General features: G+C 38.7%; 2 protein-coding genes across 4 annotated transcripts in view; one reads left to right on the top strand and one right to left on the bottom strand.

Annotated features, from left to right (window-relative positions):
• The window catches only part of LOC103144940 (liprin-alpha-3-like), a 39737-nt gene extending 31455 nt beyond the window's left edge, over positions 1-8282 (bottom strand). For 2 of the 3 annotated variants that reach the window (XM_016676449.1, XM_007562122.2), the window contains exons 1-2: positions 8101-8282; positions 4905-5528 (exon numbers count right to left, since the gene is read on the bottom strand). In XM_016676449.1, coding sequence (XP_016531935.1) covers positions 4905-5258 — 354 coding nt within the window. In that variant the 5' untranslated portion in view covers positions 5259-5528; positions 8101-8282. Of the gene's footprint in view, positions 1-4904; positions 5529-8100 lie in introns of those variants that run through there. The other variant, XM_007562124.2, reaches the window with a different exon arrangement.
• Positions 8283-11856: 3574 nt separating this feature from the next.
• On the top strand, positions 11857-17459 carry LOC103144941 (uncharacterized). The gene is made up of 7 exons (XM_007562127.2): positions 11857-12197; positions 13171-13218; positions 13340-13399; positions 13502-13576; positions 13664-13723; positions 14117-14164; positions 14240-17459. Exons 1-7 carry the CDS (start codon positions 11970-11972, stop codon positions 16466-16468), a joined length of 2748 nt encoding a protein of 915 aa, XP_007562189.1. The 5' UTR covers positions 11857-11969; the 3' UTR covers positions 16469-17459.
• Positions 17460-19412: the final 1953 nt, after the last annotated feature.

A 19412-nucleotide genomic window follows, 5' to 3' on the forward strand; every position in this document is an offset into this window, starting at 1 on the left:
TGCCTTTAGACATTGTATTGATGTTTGTATCGTGTTTTCTAATGTCCGTGTTTTATTTTGTTCCTGTTTGAAGTAACATTGTTGGGAGAAAAATAAAAAGAGAACTTGAGGAGAGGAAACAGGAACTGCTGCGTCGTCGGTTTTCACCCCCTTCAAAATAAGAGCACGATTATTAAAGACTCGCAAATTAATTGCAGAACGTTTCCAAAATATACTTAGTTCAACTAGAAGAGAAAAGATGATTCCATTTAAGAGATATTACATGGATTTACATCATATTCATATTTTTGAAGAGCTAAAAATTAAAATTATTATTTAATTTCATCATAAAGAGAGTTGGAGGAGTGAAATGTGTGCAAAACAGCCAGAACAAGTCACAAGCATAACAGGCTGCTGTTTAGAGTCTCCAAGCCATCAAGGAGATTCCCATTAATGCTTAAAAAATGAGAACACTAAAATTTAAGGAAGATTCTAAGGAATAGGTCAGTTTGCTTTGTAAAATGTTTTTTTAAGTGCTAAAATGTTTTCTCACTAAAAAAGGAACTCATATATTTCTTTTAGTGTCTTAAATAGCTACCAGAGAAAGTGGAATTGTTTAATGCAATTACTCAATTAATTGTTGGAATAATCAAAACAATTGCTTACAATAGCTGTAATTGAAATCCTGTTTGTGGTGTTGCTTATCAGCGTTTACCACGTTCATCTCTGCCTCTCTTAGATTTCTCCTGAGATTAAATTCCTGTTTTTGGGTTTTTTTTCTGACTCGCATGCGACCATGGCGTGACACACTCATGACACACACAGCACATCCTCGAACACGTGTGCATCAACTCATGCGTGTTTTCACTTATGCAAACGAGCCATTAAAGGGCACTGATGCATGCACGTCGCCACTGCTGCTGCTGCTGTCTTCGCTCCACGTGTTAGCAGTGATCACTTTACCCCACGCACAGCAAACAGGCGCCTCAGACCCTTCTTTCTGAGGCGCCTGCATTTCAGCCAAAATGCATTAAAAAAGTACAGCGTGTTCAGGCAGCGTGGCTGGGCTGAGAGACAGGAGAGGAATGAGAGGAAGGCAAGCGTTTGAAAAGAAGGGAGGAAATCACTATGTGCAGATGGCATGTTCTGGGCCCAGAGGATATCATAACACTGGGATTAATTCATGGGAAAGATGGAGTGAAACACTTTCCTCCCTTCTTCTGTAGCTTTCTTTTTGTTCACAAACAACTTCCATACCCTTTAATCCCACCAAGGTTATTATAATTAACTAAAACCAAAGTTGGATAGTAACTAGTGACATTTACTTTTTTTAAAAATGTACTTTGGAGTATTTTTACAACTTCTATTTAAGTACTTTTATTATGAAGTATCTCTACTCTTACTTGAGTAAAATTTCTGGATTTTCTACCCACTTAATGAAAAACAAACATGTTTTAACCAAAGATTCACCAGACTCAAGACACACACCTGCAGCTTTTGTTAAAATTTCATAAGTTTTTAATTGAAGAAACTGATCTGAAACGGAGTTCCACTGGGGTTGCTAGGTGACGGATGGAACTCTGCTGTGGTTGCTAGGTAACGGGCAGTGACTGCTGATTTGGGACGTTACATTTTGGACTTTTTTGAAACGGCTCATTTTCCAGACACCAAAAAACATGAACTTATTGGCAAAAAACGGCTGGTGGGGTTTTTTAAGTGCTTGGGTTGTTTTTAGAAGCAGCATTGACTTATACGGAAGTACAAAAATGTGCAAAATGTGAATTTTTTTCCACTGTAAGAGCTCTGTATAGGGGTAAATATTTTTCCTCAGCACTGTATAGTCTGGGGAAGTAAGGAGTTGGGTAGTAAGTTTTATATTGAAAGAAACTGATTTAGAAAATATCTCTTTTGCCTGATTTTGTTATTTTTTTGTTACTGTTGTATTTTTTGTTTTTAAAATACAAAAATTTCTACTTAATTTTATATTTTGGTTCATCTGATGATGTAATTTTAAAATATGAAATAAATTTGATTCCTTACTCAGAATTTGGGTAGACTTTTTTACCAAATACGTATAACAAGACATTTTCCCATGTTATAAATGAAACAATCTGCCAGTGCAGCCAGAACTTTTTTTTTAATCAATTTTAAGGAATTATTTATTTAAACAAGCCCCTATATCTTGCTAAAAGGCTACTTGTAAGTTAGTTTTATCTTATTTCAAGTGTTCTATTGAAATAAGAACACTTGAATTTGCAGTAAAAAACAGATCAAAATTATTTGGTATGATTTTGTGTTTTTACAGTGTGAATTTCATTGTGTTTCTTATCTTTAAGATATTTTCTCTTTTTGGTTTTGTTTTCCAGTCTTGGCAGACAAACTCTGTGAACTCATCTGTGTATTACACCAATCCATGTTTTCTTCAATCTGCATGTGCGTGCATCCGTGCATGCGTGCGTGCGTGATTGTATTGATCTGCTCTTCCTGAGGTAATATGGCCCTTTCATGTCCAGTCACTCTGCGTTGCAGCACCTCGGCACCAGCAGTTATTTTGATCATTCAGTCGGAGCGACAGAGGAGGAAAAAACCCCAAAAGGTGCAAACAACAGGGAGGAATCATGCGGCCTGAGGCACCAGACTCCTGCCTGAAAATAGAGACGGAGTCCTTCTGGGTCGACTGCAGCTACAACCTGATTAGCTCTGGAATGTAGCATAATATTGGCAGCATTTTCTCTCCATCTTAAGGTTCTGGGTGGTCTCAGTTTGTTATTGAAACATCTGAAGAATCTGATGTGCTGTTAGTTTATCAGTTTGAAACCATTTTCAACTGTCTGAATGATAAAATATTCTGTCTAATCATTTTTTAATTTATTTTTTTATTTCTCAGTAAGGGATTATGCCAGAAAAATGTAAGCTAAAGGTAAAAACAGTTTTATTAACTAGCGATAAAAAAGAAGGGAGTGATTTCAGGATGAGCAGAATATTTTTTATTATCTGATTTAATTACATTTTATCTCCTCCGTAGGAATTACGATTCTAAAATGAATAATTAAATTGAATCTCAGTTTATCATTGAGAATCATGTAAAAGATCTTCATAAAGTTAGTAAAGTTTAAATATATTTTAATTTGCTTTATTTTTTATTCAAAACAGTCCAAATATATGCATTTATCTTTTATTTTAAGAGTCTAATGATAAGTTATACATTTTTCAAATCTACTAATATTTAATGATTCTATTCACGCTTCTTTTATTTTTATTTTATTTAATTTTATTTGAATATTATTTTATTATTTTGAATAATCCAATATTTTTTTTCATTTAAAAATATTTTCAGTTTGTATTATTTATTTGAAAGTTCTTCAGTTACTGTAACACTTAACAGCTTATTAAAATCACAATATTATATTGATGCATTTTATTTTAAGAATTATGCAGTATACCTTAAGTGACAATATGTACTTATGTTAAGTATCTTAAAAGGTATTTTATATAGAAAATTTAATTATATTTTTTATTTTGTTATTACTACCTTTCTAAATTTCGTTTTGTTGTGAAACAAAAGATTCAAATACATTTATGGGTTAAAAATCTTACATAAAGTAAAATATTCTGTGCAAAGCCCAAACTTCTAGCTGGGTCCATAGCTTCTCTGAAGAACTATGCTGTCTTATAAGGATATAAGATAAAATTCCAATTTGTAACGAATTTAAAGCAAAAATACTGAAAATCAGAAGAGGAATATAAAACTAAAACCTTTTTCGGCTTAAAATAATAGTTTCTACTTTGGTTCTTTGACATTTTCTATAAAAACAAAAAGAAAACTTTACTAAACGATCTTTTTGACAGTTAATTTTCTGTTATCTTGTCTAAAAGAAATAAAACTGATGAATTGTGTGACCAAGCTGTTGCAGTTTGACTGTTTGTACCGGGCCGACCCAGCGCCACCTGGACCAGCTGCAACAACAACATCCTGATTACAGGTTGAAGCATCAATAATTCAGCACAAGGGCACTAACTGTCTACCTTCAAGTGGAGCCCAGACTTTGTTTTGATTTTGCATGCAGGTATGTATTATTCTGTTAGCTAAAACTGCAAATTCAAACTGTAGCATCGTCTCAACTCAATAAGATACAAACCTTTCATCTGTTCCATCACAGTAATAGTAATACTTTATTTCAAATGAGATTTTGCACTAGAAGCTAGACTGAAAATACTTGGTGAGATTTGTGTTTTTGCATTGAAGAGACAGTTCATGATCAAATGCGACTGAATTTGAAAGATTCTGCAAAGAGGAGTGGCTGCCAGCTGAGTGGCACAGGCAGTTTGTCTGATGTTAAAATGTTTTGATGATATGAAACATTTTCTTAAAAGTGACCTATTATTCTTCCTTGAACAGGTTATGATATGTCTATCAGGTACTATTTTTGCACAAAATCATCCTTAGATATTGAGATTTTAGCCTACTCAGTTCAGAATGAGTTGGTTTATGATGTCTTGTCACTTTAAGTTCAAATAATCTGCTGCAGGCCACGCCTCTGTATTCTGTAAAGGGGTAAATACTCCACTTGGGTTGCTAGGTGACGGACGGAACTCTGCTGCGGTTGCTAGGCAACGGGCAGTGCCTGCTGATTTGTGAGGTTAAATCCTGGAAGGTTTTTGAAACAGCTCATTTTCCAGACAATAAAAAACATGAACTTATTCCCAAAAAAATGGCTAGGTATTTTTTTTTCCTTAGGCGCCGGGTTTGTTTTTAAAAGCAGTAGAGACCTAAATGGAAGCACAAAAACGGGCAAAATGTGAATTTTTCCACTTTAAGAGCTCTGTAAGTTGGTAAATACTTTTCCTCATCACTGTACTGTATTGTCTGGGATGGAAGCATGCTGCCATGCGGGGCGTCCCACCAGTTAAAGCCGTGTTTCTACCTGTGGCAGGGCGATGGACAGCTGCCTCTGCAGGGACTCCTTCTCGTGGCCCAGCTCTCGCAGGCGAAGGTGCGCCGTCCCCAGGCTATCCTGCGTCTCCCTCAGGCTCTCCAGCAGCCTCTCCCTCTCCGTCAGCATGTTCACCATCAGCGACTCCAAGTTACCAGAGCTTCCCCCTTCATCACTTCCTCCTCCTCCTCCGCCTGCTCCTCCGCCGCCGCCGCCGCCGCCACTGCGAGGATCTCGGCTTCCGTAGCCTCCCATCCCGCCTGCGCCTCCCGCTGGAGAGGACGAGCCACCACTGCCGCCTCCACGGCTGTCCTCTGAGATGGTGGGCATCACCTCGCACATCATGGTGAGGCCTGAGGAGTTTTCACAGGAGGGGATAGGACGGCCTGCTGAGGAGCTTCTTCCTCGTCATGAAAAGTACGGCTGCTGGTTTTTGTAAGGAGGGATTCTGTCAGGGGAAGATGTGAGGAAGACGAGGTGGAACGGATTGAAGATGTGGATTAGGGATTGGGGAACAGGGTGGAGTGGGGTGCAGGGATGAGAGGGACAGATGTGGGTTTTTAGTGAGCGACCTCTGACCCCTCGGCTCCAAGGTTACTGGGCTGCCAGATGAACCTGAAAGGATAAGAAATCACAAGGCCAGTTTTTTTAAACAACACAAACGAAGGGTGGACAATGAATTAATAACAATACATATCGCAATGATCACTAGATCAATATAAGTAAATAATACATCTGATTGTCTATCACTGCAAAAACACAAAATCTTAGCAAGTTTGTCTAGTTTCTAATGCAAATATATTTTACACTTTAAATGAGACAAAACCGACTTGCAAGTAACTTTTCAGTGAAATATAGAAGCTTATACTAATAAATAATTAATTAATGGTGATGAAAAAGTTATTTTTCCACTGGCAGATTATTTTACTTATAATATGGGAAAAATGTCTTGCTATAATAAGAGCTAGTGTTTTCTGTGAAGCACATAGATGATGACAGAAAGATAACAAATAAAACATCCTAAACTGACTTGCTACCTCTTCCTGTTTACGTTGACGCTAACATTAGCAGCAGATGATATGGATAGATGCTGCGGGAAATTATCAGGGATCGGTTCAATAGTTTCATTGTTTATTTTTTTACATGAAAAGACAATCAGAACTGTCACTTGTTCTTACAGAGAAGGAAAAAACTGCCACCACTAAACCCCTAAGATAGCGTTAGCATTGTTAGCTGTTAGCACAGCTGGCTAGTACAACAGGATAGGAAAGCAGTTGTTTATAATTGTAATTGCTTAAAAAAAAACTACCTAAGTTTGTTTTTTATATAAAAAGAAGATGCTAACAAAGAATGTTGCACTGGCATAGAGGCTGAGAGAAACACCTAAACGTGATTTTTTTTAAGCTAATAGCTAGCACTGCAGCACAGCTAGCCATCACAGAAAGTTAGAAAAGTCTAAAAAGAAACTAGACCAGGAATACTTGGTAATATTTGTGTGTTTTGCAGTGTAGTGACTGTCCCGGTACGCTAACTTCCTCCCAAAGTACAATTTAAATAAAGTGGAATTTTGACTAGAGTGGTCAATCCAGTTCATTTGTAAAAACTCTTAACTTACAAAACATTAATCCAACAATTACTCAGCAATAATAACTTTAGTACCTCTACAGGTTGCAATAAAGAACATATTGTAGCAAGTATTGCTGTTGTTGTTATAGAAAAGACAAAAAAAAAGAGCTGGTTCGAGCTAGCATTAGCATAGTACGAAAGTTAGCAAAGACTAAAAACATGACTATTAGTTTAATTGGCCTCTAAAAATTGCTGTTAGGAGCAATAGTTGTTTGTTATGTTTGTGTGTTTGCTGTGTGATAACTGGTGACCTGTCTGTAATGTACCCCAACTTTGACCCAATGACCCCAGAAGATAGGCACCGTTTCCCTTAAAGATCCAGTATGTAACTTTTATAAAATATTTGTTTTTTATTTGTTAAAACTGTCACCATGTCATGACAGTTTGTATGAGACAGATAATCTGTGAAAAGATTGATCTCCTCTGTCTGAAGTAACTCACCACACCAACCAGAAACAACCAATCAGAGCCAGGAGGCGGGTCTTAGCGCTGTCAGGCAACCTTAAGTAGGTTGCTAAAGGCAGAGAAATGTTTATGCTATGTGTTTATCCACCATCATATATGCTCATGCCTAGCTTTAGCATATGCTATCTGTACGTACTATAGATTTTGACAGACAGCGCTAAGACCCGCCTTCTGGCTCTGATTGGTTGGTTTTAGTTAGTATTGGGAGTACTGGGAGAAGGCAGAGGAGTTGGATTTTGTCACAGTTTATCTACTATACTGTCACCACATAGTGGCTGTTTCATCAAATATGTAAAAAAATGTTTAAAAGTAACATACTGCATTGGATAAGTGGGTATAACCAACAGACTAACTTTTATTTGATCTTTCCTCTGATCCATCCATTACTCTCTTACTGGAAAACAAAAACACTCATTACCTCCTTTCCCCCTCACTCTACTGATTCAACCATCGTGCGTGTCAGACCGTCTACATCTCATAATGGTAATGATAAATGCGCATGATGAAATCATTCACGCAAAAGACAGAATAATAACTGTGTCAGGCCTGTGTAGGTTACGGTAGAAATATGCGGCGCAGCTGTTAACATTCATGTGGAGGGAATGGAAATGGGGTGTCATCATGAATTGTGTCACCGGCGGATTTGTATTAATATTTTTATTCTTTTGTTAACGTTTCCGGCGCCCATTTGTGAAAACATTCAGCGGGCCTGTGATGTTTGTGTTGCTGGGAGGGAGAATGAAACGCTGTCTTGGGGAACAGACATCGTACATTTCCGTGCAAGGTAGCCTAACGCCGCTATCACATCATGGTGGGAGGTGCCAATCATCCTGTAAATGATGCAGGCCTAATTAACGAGATTACACCAGAAGATGTCACACCTCTGGATTAAAATCTGTGGCTGCGATTAACACAAGTGGCGCAAAACCGTTGCGCTTAATCCAATATGAAGGTGGATATTTCCCATCAACACCCCAGTGCTGCTGCTGCTCCCCCTCCTCCTCATCCTCCTCATCCTCTCCTCTTCACCCCACCACCCATAAAAACAGCTGGAAACGCGCCGCTACAAATCCGAACAGCTGTTTGCGCGGCTTACCGTTTCCATGATCGACGGAGACGGGAAATAAAAGCGCATATCCGGCCGGTTCACTCCATCAGAGCATCCGAGGAGAGACGGGAGGCTGCAGGTTATCCCTGTTCCAGCCCGGTTACCAGCCTGGACCCGTCCCCTCCCTGCCTGAGCTGCTGGAGCGACGACGGCTCCGAACCGACGCTGCGTCAAGCCGCACGCAGGCGGCGCCAAAGCCACTTCCGGTACGGAGCATTTCCATTATTTCACAGGCTGATTTCACATTTATCAGTCAGGGGCAGTTGAGTTGGGTAGTAACTACTTACATTTACTCAGTTACATTTACTTGAGTAACTGTACGTAGAAATGGCAAATTAAGGTTAAAAAAATGCTAAGTGAAAGTTGATTAAATAGCGCAAATGGACATATTCAGAATTAAGGAAATGCTAATAACAAACACCAGAGAGAAATTTAAACTGTGACCAATTTCAGAGGTGAGTACTCAAGTAAGATTAGCACTACCTCAGCACATTTTTACTCAAATAAAAAGTTTGGGGTAGTAAAAATACTTCCAAAAGTAATTTTTTTCAAAAGTTACTCAAGTAAATAACTATAGTTGAAGTTGGGTAATTATAGTTACCCAACTCTGATAGCCAGCAAAGAAAATCCTTAAACTGTTGTTTAAGGATTTAAAATCATTAAATAGACTCTGGCATGAAGAAATGTATTTTTTTTTTTTTTTAAAAAACATTTATTTAAAAAAAACAATTAAGACAATAAATAATTAGTTTATTTGTTTTGTTTACTGTCTTTTGTCTGCTTGTTTTAAATAACAACATAGAGAAAAAATTAAATATAAATAAAATGTAAATAAATAAAATGTTTTAAATGGAAAATTGAGAAGGTTTGGTTCTCTATCTATCTATCTATCTATCTATCTATCTATCTATCTATCTATCTATCTATCTATCTATCTATCGTAATAAACAATGATTTTGAATAGTAAGCAGAATAAAAACTTTATTTTATTAGTTAATTAATTGCATTTCCTGTTTCTTCCCTGTTTTTGTGCAACTTCACGGCTTCCCGTCATCTTTCCTGCTTCTGTTGAAGATGCTGGATCTTAAAGGAACAAACCTCCACCGAACCGACCGGGGAAACCCATTATCTGAATTTTTACCTTCCACTAAACTGTAAGTTTCTGTCTCCAACTGCGGAGTATGAAATACTTGAGACGTTTCCGCTGCTTTTCTTGAGCCGCTGAGATTCAAAACTTCACAATTAAATGGAATAATTGCGCCCTCTGCTGTTGAGTCTCCATAATACAGGGAACTACACGTTTCAACAATGTCTTCTCATTTAGTTACTATCACTATTTGGAGTAATTCTCCAAGTAATGTAAATTTCGGGCAAAAAAATCTTGGAAAAAACTTGGACATTTGTAATTTTAAAAGTAGAAAAAAAAACAGAAATTTTGAGATTAACCTTAAAAACTTTCTAGAAAAAAAATCAGAAAATTCTGAGCTGCTGAGTTTGAAAATTTGCTGGAAAATGTTGAGAAAAATTGATCTCAGAAATTTTTAGATTAACTGGCAATTATTCAGAAATGTTTCTAGAAAATTGCTGAGAAAACTCACAAAAGGAAATTTCTGAGTTTGAAAAGTTTAACATTTGCCAGGAAAAAGTGTTGAGAAATTTCTAGATTAATCTCAGAAATTTTATAGAAAAGAAACTCAGAAATTGCTGAGGGAGAGAAATTTTTGAGTTTGCAGAATTAAAAATATCTGAGAAAAAAATCTCTAATGTTTTAATCTCAGAAAAAAATGAGAAATTTCCAGTTTTTTTCTGAAAATTTTTTAAGATTAATCTCAAAATTTCTTTATTCTTACTAGCAAATTTTCAACTTTTCAAACTCAGAAATGACCTTTTCTGAAATTGCTAAGATGAATCTTTTTGGCAGAAAGTTGCTCCTCTTTTACAACGTGCCGTCGTTTCAACCCTTGTGTCTCCAACCGACCCCACACCCGTAAAACCTGTATCATTTGCCTCAGTCCTCGCACGCACAAGGGTTAACTAACCTAAACTTTAATCACGTTTATATTTTTCTAAGGTTTATTTTAAAGTCCTTCAGTTACGTATCAGTGAGAAGAAAAGTTATGAACAAACTCCATCATCTTCTTCTTTTTTCCTATTTTTTCTTCTTCATTTTATTCGTTTTCATTAACATCTTCATAATTATTTTCTCTTTCATCTTGATCATTATTATCATTAGTAAAAGCAGCATCATGATGTTCCTGACTACCGTCACATCATCTTCTTCTTCTTCTTATCATCTTCCTCCTCATTTTCTGTATTTTTCAGTTTGTTCACCTTTATCATCTTCATCTTTATAATCCTCAGTATCATCACTGACCCTTCATCACAGATATCCTCTTTTCATCACTTTAGAAAAATATTAACTTCAGTGTTGTTTTAATAAAACAAAGCGTTTAGTTAAAGTTTTTCATTAGAATATTTAGAACTTGTTTCTGTGTGTTTCTGCTTTGGGCAGCTGTGATGTTTTAAACTTGAGGCTCATGAAGGTTTCTTAAGAACGATACATCTGACTCTAAGAAATGACACCGACCTTGTGGCAGAGGGATCTTTCCTTAGACGTCTATATTTATCAGGAGTGACGGCGGTTACTGACGAGCGGCAGCTGGACGGACACTGGGAAGGGAGGCGCCCTGGAAGGTCACCAAAGGTCAGCGGGTTAGAGGAATGCAGATAGGAATGTGGCAGCTTGGGGTGCAAATACTTTAACGGGCCAAGCAATAAAGACGGAACGAAATCACCTGGGAGAAGTGACAGAAACTGAGTTTACAAAGACAGATTGAACTTCCTAATAACACGATAACACATTAACAACTATATGAAGAAAACATAGTGGATTCTCTCCAGTTAACATCGGATCAGAAGTATTTGGGCCGTTGTAGGTAGAAAAAAAATGGAGTAAAGTTTTGCCAAAAAACTCAGAAATTCAGAGATTAATCCCAGAAATTTTCCAGGAATTATTGCAAATTTCTGAGTTGGAAAATTCAAAAATTTGTGAGAAAACATTTTTTTTTAGATAAAATTTTCTAGAAATAAACTTGGGAATTTCTGAGTTTGAAAAGTCAAAAATTCGTGAGAAAAAACTGAAAGTTGTGCTAAATCTAAGAAATTTTCTAGAACAGCACATCTGAGTTTCAAGACATTCCAAATATTTGGTTAAATTTGTGGAAAGTATGTAATCAGATAAATTGAAATAAAAATGTGCGATTCCTACTATTTCCATGAATAATGCCAAGAAAATTTATGAAAATAAGCAAAACCATTATAAAATAACAAAGCAAGGAAGAAGAAACACTTTATGCAGGAACAGTTCAAAATGGTATGATGGGTTATGCAGATTCCATAACTCAAGATTTTTCCATTAAAATATTTGTTTGTTTTAACATATTACGTTCCTAAAATTATGGCCTCTGTCATATTTCCAAAAATAAATCACCACCTCTTTCTTTCCAAGAGATGTCTTAGGTACAAAACAACCTTTTGGCCAAAAATTACTTTGGCTATTATTTTAGGAAGGTGACGATCTTAAAAATGAACAAAAGTAACGTATCGTTTGTTTTATTATGTGTCAATATTATGAAATCACGATTGTTTTGTTTAAAACTTGCTTGTTAGCCAATTAGCTGAGAAAAAAGAGACATTTAAATAAAAATAAAATAAATCGCAAGTTTTCAATCGCGTTTCCGGTGTACACCGGAAGTAAACACAAATGATTCGAGGCGCTTCCTTGTTGCTGACAAAAGTGGATTATTTCCCCCCAGATTTACATTATCTGTTATTTCACTAAATATCAATGGGAAAAAATGCCTCGTAGAAACGAGATTCCGGAAGGCATCCGGTCGAAAGTTGTAGATATGCACAACGCCGGGATGGGATACAAACTGATTTCAAAGAGTCTGGAGCTGCATCACTCCACAGTTAGGAAGATTATCCATAAATGGATACGATTTAACACCGTGGCGACCCTGCCGCGGAGTGGGAGACCCATGAAGAAGCTTCCGAGCAGGACACGGACAGCTCAGCCGGAGGAGGTGAGCCGGGTGAACGGGAAGCCGCAGCTTTGTACCCGGCAAAGGGAATCAGTGTAGCGGGTTAAAGATGCTGAGGAGCTGGAAGGGCTCCGGGTTTCTGGGACGACGATGGGATCTTTAACATCACTGGTTTGGCGTGATTCGTTTTATTTATGAGTGTTTGTTTGTTTTCAGGAAGAACATGTTGCGTTTTACAGCAGTAAAGCCGAAACTGGCATTCTAATTTTAATATATTTATATTATCCATCCAACCATCCATCCGTCCATCCAACCATCCATCCGTCCATCCAACCATCCATCCGTCCATCCAACCATCCATCCGTCCAACCAACCATCCATCCGTCCATCCAACCATCCATCCATCCAACCAACCATCCATTCATCAATCCAACCAACCAACCAACCATCCATCCATCCATCCATCCATCCGTCCACCCATCCATCCAACCATCCATCCAACCAACCATCCATTCAACCTTCCATCCATCCATCCATCCATCCATCCATCATCCATCCATCCATCCATCCATCCATCCATCTGTCCATCCATTCATCCAACCATCCATTCAACCAACCAACCATCCATCCATCCATCCATCCATCCAACCATTGATCCATCCATCCAACCATCCATTCAACCTTCCATCCATCCATCCATCCATCCATCCATCCATCCATCCATCCATCCATCCATCCATCCATCCATCCATCCATCATCTTTTTCCATCCTAAGATTCTGTTGCATTTGTGTCATTTTATGATTATTGAAGCATAAATGGCTCATTGATTCAAGAGCTTTGCCTTTTAGCTCAGAACCTTCTTCAGCATCACAGCATATCCTCTACTTTAGCATCATTGGTGAACAGACACTTGAGCTTTTCTGCTTCATGCAGAACTCAGCTGGTTCAAAACTGATGGTCCAACTTCTGTTTCCTAATTTGGACATCGTTCAAATTGTTCTTTTGTTTATTAGGCTGATCGTGCTGGGCCTGCGGGTGATAGAGGAGGGGATAAGACACAGGTAAAACATTTATATATCATTAACATTTATCTTCACTCTTTTAAAAATCAGCTTCGTATTTTACTTTTGTATGTTTGTTGTAAATTTCATCTAAAAATAACATACTTTCCTCCATTTTTAGGTTGATCTGCAGTCAGCTGGACCAGCACATCTTATTAAAGAAGATCCAGATAAGAAAATGGTAAAAAATAATAAAATAATAATAGTAGTAATAAATTTACTCAGTATGGGTTGAGATTGTTAAAATAAAAGACACCCATTCTGTTTGTCTTTTAAATCCTAGAGAGACTTGAACAGTGAATGTGAAGATGCTGACAGTGCGGACTATTCATCTGATTCTGATGAAGAAGACCCCATGGTGCTAAATGTTTTAATAAACCTAAGAGATATGCTACTGGTAGAAACTGTAAAATATTCAGATTATAATTTTTTCTCTGACTTTTAGCTCAGGGTCCTGTTTCCCACAACAACAAACGACACTGAAGAAGATCCAGACCACAAAACGGTAAAGTAGATTCAAGATGTTGATTTTTGACTTCAATGAGTTTCCTCCATTCTTTGGTCCTTCTTTTTTGCACAATCTTTGAAGTCTTTGGGCCTCTCCTAGACATATTTATTTTATTTTATTGAAAAACATGAATTGGCATGTTTCTATTAAGCAAATTAATTTTCATAATTCCAGTTTCTGCAGTTATATGCCCAGTGGAATCCCAGCTTGAGATGCTGCTGCAACAAAAGATGAATTTATTTGTAGGGTTTGTTCACATCTTGACCAGCATTGACCATAATTGTAAAGGACGGCATATTTAGAGTTTTTTCTCCAAAGGGAATGACATATTTTCTTGAACTGTATTTGTTTAATTCATCTTTTTAAGCCTCTATTTTTTCTATTTTACAGCATAAAAATTCAGCTTCATGTGACGAAACACCAGAAGACGATCCCATGGTTTGTTTCTCCTACATCCATTTTCATTTGACATCGTCCCGTTTACCTTCTAATTTTCTCCCCATAACATTTCAGGAGCAGATTTTTGACCCAAACTTTGACGATGAGAAGAAGATTTACGCCGGTTCTTCAGTCAGTGTGAGAGCGCTCCTCCTCCTCCTCCTGGCCTTCATCCTGAAGCACGACTTGTCAAAAGCAGCCACCAAAGACCTCCTGGCCCTCCTCAACCTCATGGTGCCTGGATGCATTCCCAGCTCTCTGCAGTTCATAAAGAAACATTTGACTGACATTGACAAGAAGACAGAGATCCACTTGTACTGTCCCAGGTGTGAAAACTACCTGGGAGTAGAGCCTGGGACCGAGTGCGGAGTGTGTCAGCAGCGCTTGAGCAAAAAGAGTCTGCTTGAAAAGGCAAACTACTTCCTGGTGTTGCCTCTAGAAAACCAACTGAGGAAGGTCCTCAAACGCCTTCACTCAAAGCTGGGGAAGCATTTTACGAAGGACGATTACGTTTCTGACGTCAACACCGGCGGTGAATATAAGCACAAAGAGCAGGAGGGCAGTATTACACTTACCTTCACATGTGACAGCTCTCCTCTCCTCAACTCATCCAAGTTTTCAGTCTGGCCCATCCTGTGCACCATCAACGAACTTCCGTATGTGGAGCGGTGTAAGAATGTCCTGCTGCACACGTTGTGGTTCGGCAAAGGAAAGCCGCTGCTTCAGTGTTTCTTTACGCCGTTCATTAACGAGCTTCATAAACTCTCTCACGAGGGCTTCACTTGGGAAGACGAGAGCGGGTTAGAGCTTAACACCAGCGTGTTGGCGAAAATCTGCGTGTGCGATTCAGTGGTGAGGTCAGCGGTGCAGAACTTTCAGCCGTTCAGTTCGGAGTTTGGCTGCGGGTTCTGCTACCACAAGGGAGAGCTGGTTCAGAAGGGCCGGGGTTACACCAGAGTCTATCCGGTTCAGGTGGACGGATGCGACCTGCGGCACATGGCTGAGACGGAGCAGCTGGCCATCGTAGTGATCGAGAATGGGTATCCACAAGGTCAAATGGGTGTCAAAGGTCACAGTCCGCTGCTTCTGCTGCCTTCGTTTGACGTCGTCAAGGGTTTTATCCCAGATTACATGCACTGTGTTTGTCTTGGGGTTGTTCCTGAGTTTGTCAATCTTTGGTTGGATCCTCTTTATGGCAGAAAGCGCTTCCACCTTTCACCTCAGAGTTTGAAGAACCTGGACAAAGCTTTGTCTGCCATCCAACCCCCAGATGAGATCAGACAAAGACCTCGGCGCCTCAGTGAGAGGATGGATTGGGAAGCATCCGAGTGGCGAGCGTTTGCTCTTCTCTACTCTCCTGTAATACTGAGGAAGGTTTTACCAAACCTGTACTACAAACACTGGATGCTTCTCATTTCATCGCTTCACATCCTCCTCTCCCAGTTTGCCACCCAGGAGGAGATCAGCTGTGCAGAGCTGTGCCTGGTTAAGTTCGTCTCCCAGGTGCCGTCTCTGTACGGACTTGAGCATTGCTCATTTAACTGCCACTTGCTGATGCATCTCACGGACTGTGCCCGTAACTGGGGACTACTGTGGGCCAACTCCGCCTTCGTCTTTCAGGGTGTACGCAGCCGACTCCTGCAGATGTACGCCAGGGCTCAGTCTGCGCCGTCCAACATCTTCAAGCAGATAGTTTCCTATGATGAGATTATCATGAAAGGAAGCGATGTTCTGAAAGATGCCGGTACAGAAATCACAGACCTGTTTTCTTCCATGACAAGCTGTGGTATCCTTACCAAGTCATCCAGCTGCATCAGTGAAGATGTGTTTACTTTGGGATGCGGTTCTCAGAGATCTCTAACTGTGAGAGAACTTGCTGCATTGCAGAGCAAAGATACACGACCCGTTACTGAATACGCACGTTTTGTTTACAGAGACATGCTGGTCACCACTTTGGACTACAGCGTCTCTTGCAAAAGGAACAACTCAGTCATAGAAACGACCAGCGGCTTTGTTCTTGTAGAGTCCGTGGTGGTTGACGAGAGGCATTGCAGCTGCGAGAGATCGTCCGACTGCTCCTGCAGAGAACTGGTTGCTTTCTGCAGAAAACTGCTTCCCTCAAACTCCCAACCAACAATCCAGAATGAGCAGATCAACAGAAACATTGCAGAGTTCCTCGTAAGAGTGAGGAGTTCAGATGAACTGTGTGCAGTGACATGTCAGGACATTGTTTCGAAATGTTTTGTGATGGAGCAGAAGGGTCGGCTATATGTCATCAGAATGCCAGTGCTTGGGACACGATAAGTCACATGTTGAAATATCATTAAGCGCATTTTGTAATGTTTGTTTGTGGACTGTTGCATGACATAAACAAGTGTTGGTGTTGTGTCTTAAATGGAGCACTAGCTACTTATTGAAGCACACTTATTTTACACCAGGATCTTAACATTGATCCTGCAGTGATTTTTACATAGGTCTGTAAAAATGTTTTATTATATGCAAAATGCTGGTTTTTTTATTCTGGTTTGACGATGTTGTTATTTCTGTTGTTTATAATCAGAAGACATTCCTGTACCATATGAATGTTTTTGCTTTTTGTGCCTGGAGTTTTGTATTTGACATTCACATTTTTGTTATGTGCATAAAAAACTATTTAGGTGTTGAGAGACATTCTCATATATTGACAGTACTTTGAATATTTATGTCAAACATGGACTAAAATACCTGCATACATGCATATGCGCCTGCTATCATTGTGGTTTTGGGGTCTTTGTTTTGTACACCCAGTTGTCTCCAAGTTGTCATCAGCTAGCTGTTGATTTGAGGTAAAATTAAATGATCTGGACATAGTTTTCTTTTACTTTTTGCAATAGACCTGTACAATTCACAGGAGAACAGCCTGATAAAACCAGACAGTTGGTTTGGTGTTCTTAGATTTAAAAGTTTTACTTTAACTTCTCCAAACCTCCTTCTTCTCATTTTTCCAAAGATACTGGCTTGTTCATGTAGCAGCTACAACTATCAGAAAATGATAACATTGACTTGGTCAGTACCTTTCAGTCCATGAAGATAAAAAAATGGTTTCCCAGAGAACAGTGACACTGGTATTCCCACAGTTCCCAGTTAGGCCAGACTTGAGTCATGGTGGCAAAGCGGTGATGTATTTTCAAAGGTTCAAGAAACCATTTTGAATGGATTTGGACAAGGGGAGTGATCTTAAGCAACAGAAGATATGGTGTATGCACAACCTTTTGAAATGATTTTAGAACCTGTTTAATAAAAGCTCCAAAAGATTTCCCAATCTCCCATCTTGCCTCCTGCTGGTGTCAGTGCCAGCAAAGCGACACGAAACCACAGTTACACTTCACAAAAGATTCCCAAGACCTCTTTGACTTACTCATTCAGATAGGAGCCAATTTTAGCTTGTGTTTGTGCTTGTGGGTCAGCAGAGGTCTTATACTTGTCAAAGGTGTTTGACCACCTGTGTCTTCAGGAATCCGGTGGCCGCCGGTGATAATTTCCTCTTTCTGCTACTTCTACTCCCAGTATGCATCCAACTGTATCTCTAGGAAGTTTTAGGGTCTTTCCAATATTTTGTATGCTTTTCTTTGTACAAAATTCTTCTCTCAACTATTTGGACTATATTAGCAACATGCCGTAAAAAGTTATGATTAACACATTCTATCTCAAGTGCACCTAATGCATCTGACAAAGCTCTTGACAGGTTACACCAGGTGTGCCTGAGACCGTATTAGATTTGCTTCTCCAGTTACTTTGTGTGTGGATTAATGAAAGACTTTGAGATGACATAGGAGCTGGCAGCTCTACAGCCAATGAAGGACACTAGAACAGGGAGTGGTTTGTTCAGAGGTAAATGTACCTGTAGAGGTAAACTGGTACCTCTACAGATACATTTACTGCTAAACTGGTGAATTTACCTCTGGTAAAAGCACCAGAGGTATATACTGGGAGGTATTACCACTTATTTTTGTACAAATTTGACCAGGGAAATGTTGAAATTAACCAAGAACACATATTTTTGCATAGTATGTCGCGATGGTAGGAGTTTGTCCTGTAATCAGTGATCTAATCCGTCTGCCTCCGATGTGTCATCAATAGTTAGGAGGCTGTAAACAATGGATGGATAATTATTCTGTAAATTGTTTATTGAAAACACCCAAACCATTTAGACATGTAAACTTAAGTGAAGCTGTTTCACCAGATGGCTTTAACATACCCTGTCACCTTTATTAAAGAATAGGGCAAAAATTGGATTTAAAACAAGAATATATTTACAGTTCTTCACTGAAAACATTGTAAACATCATTAAAGTTAATATAAAGTACACAAATGTTTCACAATACACTAAAACTGCAACATAATTTTGATATTTAAGAAGCATACAACCACACAACATTTTCCTGTAGCAAGATCAAATCTGAAATAGCTTAACACTGTCAGTTAGTGTTTTTTGTTGTTTTGTTTTTTTTTTTTACATATAAAACCACAGAAGAACAAGATGATCCCAGATCAAAACAACCACAACGAAATTCACACATAATTCATTTTAACAGGAACATTAGTTATAAAAAGGGCAGCCATCAAATGTTCATAAAAATAATTAAAAAAAGATCACAAATGTAATGAACAAGGTAACGTGGAGTTAAAAGCAGCATCTGATTGATAAAGTACAATAAAAACAAAGATTGAAGTATGTAAACAAAACACTGGAATATGGTGTGATATATTTTACTATCTTTTTACAAGTTCCTTAAGAAAAGGAAAACTGAAACATATACCATACTTACATAGGTACATACATATGATACAGTGATCATTTAACACTTGTGTGAGAGTGAGGGACGGGTGCCTGTCTCTCTTTGAAAGCAGCAAGGTGATCAGTAATCGTCCTATTGATGAGACGCTCCTGGCCTGGTGTAAGTCAAAGGACCGTCTTTATTCTTTGAGAAATCTCTCAGCTTCAGCTGCCGACATGAGAAGTTAGTGAGGATGTTGAAAATCTCAGAGATTGTTTCTCTGTAGAACTGGATCCAAAGCAGCACCTCTTGAATTCATGTCCTAACTCAGTGTTTCTCAACCCTGGTCCTCAGGCCCCCCTGTCCTGCATGTTTTAGGTGTTTCCCTTCTGCCACACCTGCATTGTATCTCTGGATGATTAACAGGCTTCTGCAGCACTTGATGGTCATGCAATCATTTGAATCAGCTGCTCTGGAATAGAGGCACATCT

Source organism: Poecilia formosa, unplaced genomic scaffold, assembly GCF_000485575.1.
Source record: "Poecilia formosa unplaced genomic scaffold, Poecilia_formosa-5.1.2 Scaffold134, whole genome shotgun sequence".
Classification (NCBI taxonomy): domain Eukaryota; kingdom Metazoa; phylum Chordata; class Actinopteri; order Cyprinodontiformes; family Poeciliidae; genus Poecilia; species Poecilia formosa.